This window comes from Metopolophium dirhodum, chromosome 2 (genome assembly GCF_019925205.1).
Source record: "Metopolophium dirhodum isolate CAU chromosome 2, ASM1992520v1, whole genome shotgun sequence".
NCBI classification, from domain to species: Eukaryota; Metazoa; Arthropoda; class Insecta; order Hemiptera; family Aphididae; genus Metopolophium; species Metopolophium dirhodum.
The window spans coordinates 19,575,083-19,589,613 of record NC_083561.1 but is presented as its reverse complement, the minus strand read 5'-3'; the positions used below and the strand labels follow the sequence as shown (position 1 = coordinate 19,589,613).

The 14,531-nt window shown below is 32.7% G+C and overlaps 1 protein-coding gene across 4 annotated transcripts in view; it reads left to right on the top strand.

Annotated features, from left to right (window-relative positions):
* The window catches only part of LOC132939379 (uncharacterized), a 34,387-nt gene extending 26,489 nt beyond the window's left edge, over positions 1–7,898 (top strand). For 2 of the 4 annotated variants that reach the window (XM_061006513.1, XM_061006512.1), the window contains 4 exons: positions 1,702–2,220; positions 2,503–2,597; positions 2,687–5,795; positions 7,074–7,898. In XM_061006513.1, coding sequence (XP_060862496.1) covers positions 1,702–2,220; positions 2,503–2,597; positions 2,687–2,776 — 704 coding nt within the window. In that variant the 3' untranslated portion in view covers positions 2,777–5,795; positions 7,074–7,898. Of the gene's footprint in view, positions 1–1,701; positions 2,221–2,502; positions 2,598–2,686; positions 5,796–7,073 lie in introns of those variants that run through there. The other 2 variants (XR_009663972.1, XM_061006514.1) reach the window with 2 other exon arrangements.
* Positions 7,899–14,531: the final 6,633 nt, after the last annotated feature.

The following is a 14,531-nucleotide window of genomic DNA, read 5'->3' as shown; positions in this document are numbered from 1 at the left end:
GACCACTATATTTTTATGATTTTCCATCAATGTAACATAGAAATCATATATTTGTCTCCAATTATCGCTAAATACATGAGGGTATTTATGCTGAAACCATTCCCGTTCACCTATTTACTTCACAAATAATGTAAAACACATGTATGTTACCATCACAAGTTAGGATATATCTTGCCATCTCTGGTAGATATTAAATAATCAGTCATAGTTTGGTTTTATATAGGTATAAAATAATAATATTATATTATATTTTTATATTCGATCGTACGTATACATACTGATCATAAATATAAACATATTTATACTCCAACACATATAGACACTATTCAGATCTTGATAAAACTATCTGAATAAGACGATACGTAAATATTAAAAATCTCGCAAAAATGTATAATTTCAACAGTCTACAATGCTGATATAAATATGGCTTTTATTGTATTCGACTTTACTCTAAATAATTGATAGGTACACATATTTGTATAATAATATCATATTTTCAATGAAAATATATACAAACTTCATATTCGTATCAAAAATCATATTAGATGCATCCACGTGAGAAATATTATATTTCTGTAGTTCTCATAAACATCAACATATTTATACCTCAAATATAAACTATTTTCATACTAAATCCATATACAAATATCGTAATTTTAATAAAAAAACATAATTATTATCATTATCATCATAAACCGTTATACATAATATGATGATTTCATACTTAAACTGTTTAACTCAAGATACATTAAAGATCATCCAATTCATAATTATCATCCATACGATTCAAATTCAGAAATCACAATCACTCGCATACGTGCACGACTATATTTCCCCCTCCACCCCTCCACTAAGTTAGGTTAGTTTCCTGTAGGTTAGACGAAAAAAAAAAAAAACGAAAAAAAAAAAAACAAAAAAAATAAAGGTCATGATCCATTATGACTCATTACTTCATCGTTCACAGAGTGTAGATGAAGTAATCTTTATTTTTTTTGTTTTTTTTTTTTTCGTTTTTTTTTTTTTTAAATAGGAGAGGGGAAAGGTGATCGCCTTGGGGGACACCAGAAATTACGTTTATAGGTGTCGATATAAAATTTTTATATTTGACAAATTGTATTCTTTGATTTAGGAATGAGTTGAACCATGATAACAAGGGATTGGCAAAGCCGATTTCCTGCAGTTTATTGATTAATAAAGAGTGGTTTACTCTATCAAAAGCTTTTTCAAAATCTGTATAAATAACATCTGTTTGTTGATTATTAGAAAAAGATTTTATTATATGATGTTTAATAGTTATTAAATTAGTAAGACATGACTTTTTATTGCGAAATCCATGTTGTTTTGGTGCTAAAATATGTTTAAATATGGGCGTAAGCTTGTTATTTATTATTTTAGAAAGTATTTTTGGGAGAATAGAAATTATTGATATAGGACGGTAGTTTGAGATAAATGATTTATTACCTTTTTTAAGAATCGGATTAATATAAGTGGATTTCCAAGATGATGAAAATGAGCCACTATTTAAACAAAAATTAAAGAGATACGTGATAGGTGGTGAAAGTATAAATCTGCAGTTAAATAAAAATATAGGAGAGAGTCCATCAGGACCAATTGCATTTTTGTAAGATAGAATATCTAATTCATTGAAAACTTCTAGGAGTTCGATGTGAAGTGAGTTTAACGAATTATGTTTAATTTCAGGAACATTTGGGAAAAAGTTTATCAATAACTGTTATAAGATAAGATCGAACACAGTAAAAAGACGGCAGTTATATCCAGAAACACGAAAAGTACCAAAAATGAAGACAAGTGGTCCGGATGCTGATTATAGTATGGCTGAACCACTTTTAGAAACACTATCACCAGAACAAATGGAAATTAAAAAAACAGACTTTCTTGCATCGTTACAAAGAGCTAATGTTGAACAAATAGAAATCGATACCAGAGAACAAAGTGAGTGTGATAAATGGTTTCAAGAGCGAAGAATTCGTCTTACTGCATCTCGGTTTGGCCATATCTGCAAAATGCGAAAGACCACTAGTTGTGAAAATTCTGTGTATGACATACTTTATGGGTCAGATATTCACTCCAAAGCTATTCAGTATGGAAATGACATGGAAGTTGTTGCAAGAAAAAAAGCTGAGCGTTTTCTATCTAAAGAAATATATGCATGCGGTTTATTTGTGGATAAAGAAATAGGATATTTAGCAGCTAGTCCAGGTGACTTAGTATATAATATTTATAATCTATTCAAACTATTAAAAAAAAAACTTAGGTACTCATTAAAAAAAATTTTTTTTTAATAAATTGATTGTTATATTGTATATTCATAACAAACGAAATAAATAATAACAAAAACAAGAGTCTGTTATATGTAAAATAGAGAAAATACTATAACATCATTTTTAATATACGTTTATTATTATAATATGAGTACCTACTGAATTTTAAATTATATTGTTATTTAAATAATTAATCATATAATATTTTTCTTTTGTTAAGATGGGTTGATAGAAGATACCGCAATAGTAGAAATTAAATGTCCATTTGTGGCTAGAGATACTATTAACGCAGTTGAAGCTGTACACAAAAAACTTGTAAGAATATAATATTGTTTTATAAACGAGTCATCATATTACCTATAAAATAACATTACAAGTTTCAACTAACGTAAATATATTTTTAGCTTCAACATTGTTTTATTGATCCGTCAACTCAAGCAGCACAATTAAAAAAAGGAAGTGTATACTACTATCAAATAATGGGGCAGCTTTAAATAACTAAAAGAACAAAGTGTTTTTTTGTTGTACACGCTGAAAAATGGCTGCATGTACAAGAAATATTTTATGATCATTCTTTTTGGAAGTCAAAGATGGAGGAAAAGTTAAAAACGTACCTATTATTAACCTATATATTAATTAATATTTTAAATAATTTTTAACATATTATAGGCATATACCTAGTCTATGTTTATTATTTATACTATATTATATGAAATGTCTGTTACCAGAAATAATTGACCCGTTGTATCCAAAACGGTTGCTTAAATCCGATATCAGGGAACCAGATTATATAATATGTAAAAACATAAACTTAAAAAATAATAAAAAATAAAATTCTTTTTATTTTATATGATACCTATAACATTTATCTTATAAATAACAAATCATTTCAATATTTGGTTTTCAAACGCTCATAACATTTTGACGTGGGTTTATGCAAAACTTTTTTTTTTAAACTCTGGTAAGGAAAACTTGATTAAAATAGTTGTATGAAAATCATAAAATACATTTACATAATTATAAGTGCCTAGCTACGTCAAATTAGGCGTTGTTCAATTGTTATCCATTTTTTGTTATTTTTCTAACAGATTGTTTAAATTAAAATGATATACGAATACAAACTAATATTAGGTATGGTATAGGTAAAGTTGGTCACTAAAATGAATGTGTTACATTTATAGAGATAATATAAAGTTGATACACACTTAAAAAAACATCTTAAAGTTCAAAGATATATATTTTTATTATTATACATTATTCTATTAAATATTAATGAATAATTTGCTCTAATGTTTTTCATAATATATAGTTAGGTATGTCAATACCAAACTATTTAAATGAGTATAACTGAGTATACTTCTTTACCTCTATATATCTACAGTATAAATAATTTGAATTTATACAATTGAATTATTTATCTAATTACCTATGATATTTTTCTATAGTTTTGGAACTAAAAATAATTCGTACTATTAATTACTACAGTCTACAATATCATTTTACTTTAATACATGCTTAACAATAACCTAGTATCGCTTTAGGTGTAGCGTCCTCTTAACTCAAATATATATATTAGAGGAAATTGACCTATTATTTTATAGGTATTAATTTTTTATTCTTATAAACCTATCGATTTACATAAATAAATATTGAACTACACGCCTACTAAATTAAAAGCGAAAAAAAAAAGTTATTACTTAAAACGTTATACAGATGTATACCATAAGGAAACGTCTGGTTTTACGAATAAATTACTATTAATGTATTTTTCAACTTTTTGCTATTCCGATTACGGGCGAAAGAATGGTCGTACGTATTTCGACCATAGACCATTTTTGAATTCTCGTACACCAAAAGACCAGAATCTCGAGTTTCGTAGTAATCAAACGAAAATCCAAAATCCAAAATATACGTAACTACGTAATTTTTTAAGTACAAAAAACTCACGAAAAATCATAACTCCCGAACTATAAGTCGGATAACCTCGATCTCGGTACCCATTGATACGGCATAAAGTCCTCTATAACATCCGACTACAAAAACGGCTCGCCACGCCCAAAATCTAAGTGTCCGTGCCAAAAACCCGAAATACGCAAATTTTCAACTTTTGAAGCTCCAAAAGACAGAGAAATACGGATCCTATGGTCTCGACACAAGACGCCGAATTTGATCACCGAGCTCCAAACAGTTTAAATCTCGAGTTTTAGAAACGTCGTACAAAAACTAAACCTTTTCCAAAATACACCTGGTGGGGAAAGGGGTGGTCGAGGACCCCCGACTCCAAAAGTACGTTTTAGAAGAGCCTAAAATTAATCAAAACGTTTTAAAAGTATAATATTATCTTATGTGAATGTCATCTACAACTTATAAATGATTTATTGAACTTTAAAAACTATTACATATTTACATACGTTTGTTTGCATTTAGCAATAATTTCCCTAGAAGTAGTTACCTATTCATATAATTACATCGATAATAAATCTATTTTAGAGTGTTAAACATGAACAATTGTTTAAATAATTGATGAACTTTAAATTTCAATCATCAAAGTTAATGATGTATACGTCTCGAAAATGATTATAATTAAGTGTATTTTGTTATAATACTATAATATGACGTGTCTTGAAATTTACTAACGCTGGACAATAGGTATAAACGTTTAGTACTTTAGTAAATGGCAGACGTATATTATAATATTAGGTATGTACTTTATTCAGAACTATTGTGGTCGTCTGTTTGTGGATGAGATTAATCCCACATAGGAGAACGAGAAATGGTGAAATCTAAAGTTTATCGATAGAGAATTTTATGGAGATTTCATTTAAATTGTCGGTGTAATGAGTTTTCCAGTAGTTAAGTTAAATAGATAGCTTTAAAAAAGCATAAAAAACCAAAAAACCGTACAAAATTCGCTTTATCAATTAATCTTAGATTGTAAATAATTATGATAACGAATTATTAATTAGTTTAACCGCAGTTCAGGTTTTAGACGGTTACCACTTAAAATGTCAGAAAACAATAATTGAGGTTATGTTCAATTAAAATGTAAATAATAATATTTATTCGTTAATATTTTGATATTTTTTATTTAAATACAATTAGGTAGTGCCTTCACTGGTTGGCTTCTTCCCTCACGATTTCATGTACAAAATATTATATCACATATTCTTATTGTGCCTAATGGGTACAGATTGTATATATCTTGTTAAAATTATAAAAATAAAAAAAATTTTTTATTTAATTTTTTACTATATGTTTCAATATTGTTCACTATCGTGTGTAGTATACAAATTACAAATTTAAACAGTTCACCTCAAATTTTCGTAAGTCGTACATAGTTTTTGGCTACTAACCTGCTTGCTTATTATGTAAATTTTATGTTACACAACAATGTATTATTTCTAGGTAAAATTTATATACAAAGAATTAAAACCATTGCAAAAACCAAGTTAAACTTAATATGCTATTTACATGCTACATCAATCACATTCAAACCTTCATAACTGAAATCATGTAAGTTCTGTATAGTATTAAAATTCCTATAATGTATTACTTATTGGTTATGATTAAAGACCGGATTTATATTCTCTTAAAATACCTTAAATATGATGCTAATATTCTCGAAAAAACCTTAAAATATTCTCATTATATTCTCTTAAAAATTTAAAAAATATGCTAAAATATGCAAAATATAAAAAAAAGCAAAAATATGCAAAAATAATCAATAAACATCATTATATTTACTTTAATATGCATTTAAAATTTTTTTTTTCAATTTTATTTTAATAGTGAGTTAATTATTAGGCATTTAAAATTTCGTATTCTAATGGAATATTATTACACTTTAGTAAGAGTTGGAAATGATAAAATAAAAAATTGTAAATGTTCAAAAACATTTTTACTGGGTACCGTAATATTAAAATTAAAAATAAATACAAATTTTTTCTCACAATTTACGAAATATTCCAAAATATGCTAAATGAGTTAAATATTCTCTAACCCATAAAATATTCTCAAATATGCAAAAAAAACTTTTTTCTATGCATTCAGAATTGAACAAATCATCCACATTTTTTACTTTCATGAGACTGCACAGACCCAGTAACGATATGTAAAAACATATAAATCCGGTCTTTAGTTATGATACATCTGAAACAACTAGTTCCATTAGAACAATAATTATTTATCTTACAATGTTTCAGTCAGATGTGGATTTAACACCTGAGTTTTTGTAATTGTTTAGGGCAGTATTCATAGACGGTGCTTAATTTATTGCTTAAGTCATATCTACTTACGACTCAAATGAAATTCATAAACGAGACCTTGATTTGCCTTAAGAAAAGAATAGTAATACTTAAATAGTCGAAACCTAGTTTAACCTAGCATTGCTTTTAGTTCCTATCACCATTTTTTTTTTTTTTAAATTACCAAAATTAACTTAAGCAATACTTATAATTCTTAAGCATTGACTATGAATACGGTCCATCCTGTTAAATTTCATAGTAATGGTAAATGGAGTTACTAATTATTCATAATATTAAAAAGTTTACATGTTTATAATGTTATTTTTTTATGTTATTTTAAATAATACAAGTATACACGCTATAGGTTCAAAACTATAACATAAGGATTTTTGCTATATTATATTGGAACAAACTAGGTGTTGGGACTATGCATGATGTTGATTCATTACTATTTTACTACATTGATTTTTAATATGAGATTGAGCCTTTAAATTAATACAATTTTCAAAATAATTGAATTAATATTGTTGTTTTTTTTCAATTTTAGTCAGCAAGATACAGGAACTGGTGTATGTATGTACCCAAGTCATTTAGGAGATTATTCAGTTTGGAAAAACTTCTTCTGGAAATAACGGTTTCCACACGGTGGTTTATGAGTAATGAACAAAATGGGCATCTAACTTCAACTTCTAGGTTCACCCTTGAAAAAATGTCATTAAGTTATACCACATGCAGTTGTAAATACAGTTATACATATAATCACAATAATTACATAGTTGATATTTTCAAATTTTAGGTTACAATAAATGTCAATTAGAATAACTCGTTTCATCAAAAAGTTAGAATTTAAATATAATTGTTATACCTAATAGTAAACTTACCAATTTTTTCAATATCATGCACCGTATGATCATGATCGCGGATTAAATGGACAATTTTATTGAGTTAACACAATAAACATAATGATTAATGATTAATAATGCATACTTATTTGTTTTTTATAATTTGTATACTATTTGACTAGTGTAAAATACTAAATTGATTACTAACTAAATATATTTTAGTCAAAACTTAATTTATTGTAAGCTTTAAATAGATATATAGTATTTTATCCAATACTACTTAGTACATACCATGTTCTTGATGTTCAACAATAAGGTGAAATTTTAAATATATCATCATCATTATAGATCAAGTTAAGAAAAAAAAATTATATAGCCACATAAGTAGTATTATTTAAACATTTTTAATTAATAAAAAGTTCATACATATTATCCATTTAGAACTTAGAATGTAAAAATTAAAACCATAGTATAAGGAATAATAATTTTTATACTATGATAAAAAGTACTGAGTGTTTTAAAAAAATAAATGTCTGCTACTCTACCTATGTTGTGTTAAAACAAATTAAATTATTTATCTAAGTAATCACTGTAGCTTATGAAAAAACCATTCTCTTGTTGTTCATGTACAAAATGTATCTGAACCACTCAGAACCGCCTGCAAAAATGTTCTAATGCTGTGCCTGATAAGTATTATTATAGTATGGTGTGTACTGAAAGAATTCAGATTTGTGTGTTTAATTAATATAGGTAGTATCAAAACAATTTTGTTAATTTAACACAAGAAATCGATAATATTTTTAATATTTTTTAATAAAATTAACTTAAACTATAAACTCACTGTTTATTTTATTATGATTGGTTCTAACAGTAATTCAGAAAGATAAAGTGTTTAGTGGTGCAAATGTATTTTTTCTTGACAATTATAAAATATTGAGTGCTGACTGTTTATAATATTACATATAAATAATAATTTTTATTTTAGTAACAGTAAAAAATCTGTAGAAGGTATACATTTCCAATTTGTTCTACACTTGTGGGGCAGCGGGCAGCGGTCGGTTGTATTATTTTACAGTGCCCGCGCGGGCAGACCGCTTTCTGTTTGACTGAGCCTTTAATATTTAAATATAATGATTATCAGAAAATTATGATTTTCTATTTATTTTTATATAGTTAACACTGGAATTACGTACCGAAAATTAAACATGAATAAATTATCCTGGAATATGTCATCTCTATCGCTGATTTTGAGCTGAGATTAAAGGAAACATAGAAATTTAAATATTATATACAAATATACATGAATTGTATATAGGTACAATCAAGGCTGGGCATTAACGAGTTAAAAAGTTAATGTTAAGTTAAAAAGTTAATTTTATCTTAACTTTTTAACTTAACTAGTTATTTTTGGATATTCATTAACTTAACTATTTACTTATTTAATTATTTTTTTAATTAACGTGAAATTAACGAGTTGATTTTCATTTTACGGAATAAGTTAAGTTATTTTTACATTTCACTATTTCAGTCTATTTCATTTTTATGTCAAAAATATTTACCATGATTTGTTTAAAGTTAAAAATTTTATATTTTTCCAATCACCCTGTACTCTAAAGAAACACTCTGTATAATGTATACATCAGAAAATATTGGTTATACACGAACGACACAAATAGTATGCACGTTTATAATTAAAATATAATAATTTAAAATACTTATTCATCATATTCAACAATTTAAATCAATATAAGGACATTGATATGAGGTAAGTAACAACTAATATTAAAGGGGAAATAGATTTTTAATTATTTTGAATTGTATCTTATTATTTAATGTCTTCAGCATTAAGATTTTCGTCATGACTGAAACGGAAATAACATTACGATGGCCATTCTTGAACAATTATTTTGAACAGTTATCAAGAGAGGATGATGGACCAAATTTATATTTCAAGTGCATATTATGCAAACCAAAAAATAAAAAGATTTCTACTTCCCAAACATCCAACTCAAATTTAAGAACACATATTAAAGTACGTTAAGTATTCATAAATTATAAAAATATTTAATTGTTAAATAATCCTTAATTATAGTGTTGTGAACCCCTGTCTGTATGCTATACGCAGTATGAGATATAGTAATAGTATAATATAGAATAGTGTGTAAGCATATTAATATGTGAACAGGCAGAATCACACGGTCTAAGGGAATTCGCTGTGTGGACAGTTTTGAGCCCGAGCGAGCCCCTACCGTGTCTCGCTGTCTGTATAAGAGTCAGTGTAGTACTGTCAGACCATCAAGCAGAACCTCTGTTAATCTTTTAAGTCTAATAAGTATTCTGTACAACTAAATTTCTTTTAAAATTGATTATATTTATAAAGTATTAGTGATAACTCATACACCACGTATTTCTTTATTAACGAACAAACTCGGTTTTGGAGACGTCCATAACAATAGGTACTTAAATTGAATAAGTGTATATGAATTTATAAGAATAGGGTAATTACATTTTAAATTTGTTTACCTAGTTATAAAAAGGAATAATAATTTTTCATTTTTGTTTAAGTACTCTTATAATAGATAAAATTTAATAGAAAATTAATATGAAAAAAGTGTAGATACATTTAGAGCTAAAATTAATACTAAAATAAAATATGCTAACAGGACATTTAAATATTACTAATGAATACCTAATAAATAATATATTTTCCAGCTTGTACATCACAATCATTTAAATGCATTCAATATTTGCACCAAAAAAAAGATCGAATGAAGATTTTTTTGTTCAAGAATCAAAAAATCAGTTAAAAGTGTTAAAACTTTGCGAAGTAGGCAAAGTTCGTTCAAAAAATTTAAGTCAAGCTGAATTTGTAAATTAATATTATATAAAATAATAAAATATTATATCCAAATATTTGTTAATATTTAATATACTATAGTTATAATATAATAAAGCCACATTTATTAAACATTGACAATATCTGATGATAATAATTGATTAATCATTACCTTCATATATTATGGTAATACAATATAATGGACAATGATATTTAGACAGCAGGTCCATGTCCCCAGCACCCCCACCTCCAAATTTTGATTCAAAACCTATACCAATCGTTTGTACTCGTGTGTACCTGTTTGTACCTCAAGTAAAATCGTTTGTACCTCAACAGTTTTCCAGTTATTCTAAATTGTTTAGGTGAGGGGCCTACGTGTGTGAATTTGGTCCCACTATGTTATGATAATTACAACGAAGTCATACCAATATTTTGCAACTAATTTGCAACTTTAGACAACCGATATTAAAAAATATGCAACCTTATATTTTTAAACTTTTGCTCAATCAAGATCGCTTACCATTTTCATAATTTAGCAACTAATTTGCATCTTTAGGCAACATTTGTGAAAAAATTTGCAACCTTTGGTTACGCCGGAATTGAATTCCTAAGTTGGACGTTCGTAAAGTTGGCAACCCCACTTTAACCTAACGACTTCAAACCAGTGCCAATATTTTGCAACTTTTATATTTTAAATAGAATAAAAAAGCATAGTTTAATAAAAGAAATCTATTGGACATGGAGCTCAAGACAGCTTTACAACACTTGTTGACCCGACGATCCTTAAAATCGGATATCGCCTAGTACAAGGTCCTCAGGGTTGTTGTAGAGTAGGGCAATTATTATAACATCAAATAATAACAAGTAGGTTTAACTATCAATATTATGTGTATTATTGTACAACACGAGCAGTAGGTACAAACAATTCTTTTACATATAATATTAAATTCAGGGGGGACGGGGAACACCGACTGAGCTGCCTCCCTGGCAGATGTCTTAAGCTGATGAACTACGGTGGCGGAGCTGCTGTCCTGGAATTGTGGAGCTGCTATTCTGGAGGTTTAAACACCGGTACGAACGCGTGCACCGACGTGTGGTGGAGCAACGAGTGTTCGACTGCGTACACGGATACGTGGTGTATCTACCGACGTACGTGGTTCAGAACTGAACGACGACAAACACTAACAAAGATCAAACACAATGAAACGGCTAAACGACCGAACAACCTCTAGATGGTAAACCACGTTTTTGCGTCGCACTTTCAAACGGGAAAGATGGCCGACGGGCGAGCGAGCCGAGCACAAAAAACGTATCGACGAGCTGTCGAAAAAACGTTAAGACGGAGAGTGTGGCGCGGACGACCGAGCTCGCCTGCGCCGAGCACCGGTAACGGTCACCGGTAGTATTGCCAACCTTGCGGCTGCCGGCGCGCAGCGCCCACGAACATGGTTGATGCGGCGGTCGGCCGAGCGTGACCACCGACGGCGGCAATTCTGTTATCAAACGGATCGAACATACTCCCCCTTGCAAGTTCCAGCTAACTTGGAATAAGAAGTTCGATCTGTGCTAGATGATGTTGGAGCTGGGAGCAATGTACGGAGCAGTTGAGCAGATGAACGGAGCAGTTGCGCAGATGAACAGAGCGGTTGAGCAGATGAACAGAGCGGTTGAGCAGATGAACGGAGCAGTTGAGCAGATGAACGGAGCAGTTGAGCAGATGAACAGAGCAGTTGGACGGAGCAGTTGAGCAGATGAACAGAGCAGTTGAGCAGATAAACAGAGCGGTTGAGCAGATGAACGGAGCAGTTGAGCAGATGAACGGAGCAGTTGAGCAGCCCAGATCGGTGATCGGTTTTTTTACAAAGGGACAACATCTTTAACATTATTTTTTTTTTTGAAAATATAACAAATTAATTTCATTAGGTAGCATCACCCTGAGCTACAGCCTTAGCCGAACTAAAATAACAATATTTACAACAAAACATACAAAATTAATCATCAGACTTTAGTTACAATATTTTCTTTTTATCATCAGTAAGAAATAACAATATAATAACCTGATTATAAACAAATGTAAAAACAAAAACATTTGCCATACCCCACTGGGTCCAGAGGTGGAGCAACCGACCCAGCATCTGGAGCAGGCGTGATGGCTGGTAAAAACAATTAATTACAAATTATAATACACAATGATCCTAGCCGTATCGGACGAGTATAAGGGTGCAAAGGGAGCTAGCGGACGGAAATACATCTATTAATACCTTTCGTGTTTTACAAATCTGTAGGTAACGGTACTAACTTCACAACTGGTCTAGTGAACACTCCCTGGTTCGTCCTTACCTTTGCCACCCGCACTATATTATCTGTGCCCGGATACACCTCAATCACCCTACCTAAAGGCCAAGTAAGAGGGGGGGTGTCGCTAATTTTTACTACCACCATATTACCAACTTCGACGTTGTTGCTATCTTTAGTCCACTTTCCACGAACTTGGAGGGTATTCAGATATTCTTGAGACCAACGTCGCCAAAAGTACTGGAAAGACTGCTGGAGGAGCTTCCAGCGAGTCTGCAGTCCCGTTTGCGTACTGTCCAACACAGGTTCTGGAATTGACATCAGAGGACGACCAACTAAAAAATGACCGGGTGTTAAGCACTCTAAGTCATTTGGATCAGATGATGCTGGTACTAAAGGACGCGAGTTCAAAGCAGCCTCTACCCGACATAACACCGTTGTGAACTCCTCTAACGTCCAAACTTGGGAATTCATGGCACGTAAAAGCAATGACTTGGCCGATTTCACGGTGGCTTCCCAAATTCCTCCGAAGTGGGGAGCACCAGGGTGATTGAAATGCCACTCGCACGCAATATGCCCGGATAACTGATCCCTAGTATCCGGATGATTGACTAATTGTCGCAGCTGCCTCGCTGCACCGACAAAGTTGGTGCCACAATCCGAGTAGATCGACAACGGTAGACCACGACGAGCCACGAATCTATCTAGCGTTAACCGAAAGGCCTCAGTCGAAAGGGCCGATACCGGTTCTAAGTGCACCGCTATGGTGGTCATACACACAAATACTGCAATGTATACCTTCACGATACGTGCCTTTCGCAGGCTAAGTTCCTTCATCTGCAAGGGACCGGCATAGTCTATCCCAACTACAGAAAACGGGTGGGCTTCCTGGACACGAAACCTAGGCAGATCAGCCATCATTGGTTGAGGATTTACGGGCTTGATCCTAGCGCAAATTATGCACTTGCGAATCACCCGATGGACCACCAGGCGAATGCCAACGACCCAAAAACGTCTCTGAACAAGTGCGGTTAATAACCGCGGACCTGTATGGCATGCATAGCTATGCCACGTAGATTCCTGGGTTTTGGTGCCTTTCGGCTACAACTGCGGACCTCACATTAGCGCTGTGCGCTAGTCGAGAGACGCAGAGGTTCACGGACGGCATGCCGGCCGCGCGTCGTCTGTGGACCACGAGCACCGGGCGCACACCCGTTCCCACCGAAGTCGGAAGAGATAGCGCCCGTACCGTTGGCTGGGGCGTTCACGTACCCTTCGCCATCCAGGTGGGATCGCAAGCTATCCTCATTGCTTCCCGTTTTTGGTCACGGGCAACTTCCGGTGCATATAGCCCCACCGGTAGGCTGGGTTGGAGCTGAGGAGGGTTCTCACTCGGCATCTTTCCCCTAGACCTAGCTTGGTCTTTTAACCACAAGGTTAGCTCCTGCTAACAGCCACTCCGAAACCAATCCGCCGTCGTCCGCACCCTGACCGAGGCCAGTGCGCGACCGCCGTGTGGGGGCACGGCGCCAATTGCTCAGAACCGCGGGGCCCCCCCACATCCCGAAGTACCGTTCTCGCCCCCTTTAGGAAGGTCCATCAATGGTGGGATGGTCGGACCGAGCTTCGTCGGCCGGGGCCTCGGCTGTGATCCTTCCAAGATTCAGGTCGTGTGCCATAGGCTCACGGTGGGCCTTTACCAGCAGCGTTCGCCGCCGGCGCGGTGGCCGCGACCCCTGAGTTAGAGGCTCGGTAGCCTTAGCCACGCCTCCCAGAGGCATCACCGAAGTGATCGACCCGCTCTTCTCGAGGTTGCAGTCAAGATCCCCAACACCCTAGTCCCCGGAGGTTTCGGTGTGTCCGCGTCCCAGACGCCGGCCCCGAATGGCCTTCCCTTTAGTCGCCTCTTACGACAAGCGGGTGAGACTGCGGGCTTATTCTAATACCGCCCAGACCGCAGGGCGATCTTTTTGATCATCGATCCGTTCTTTGCTTGAGACTTTCCCGAGCAAAAGTTCGGAAAGCCTCGTAA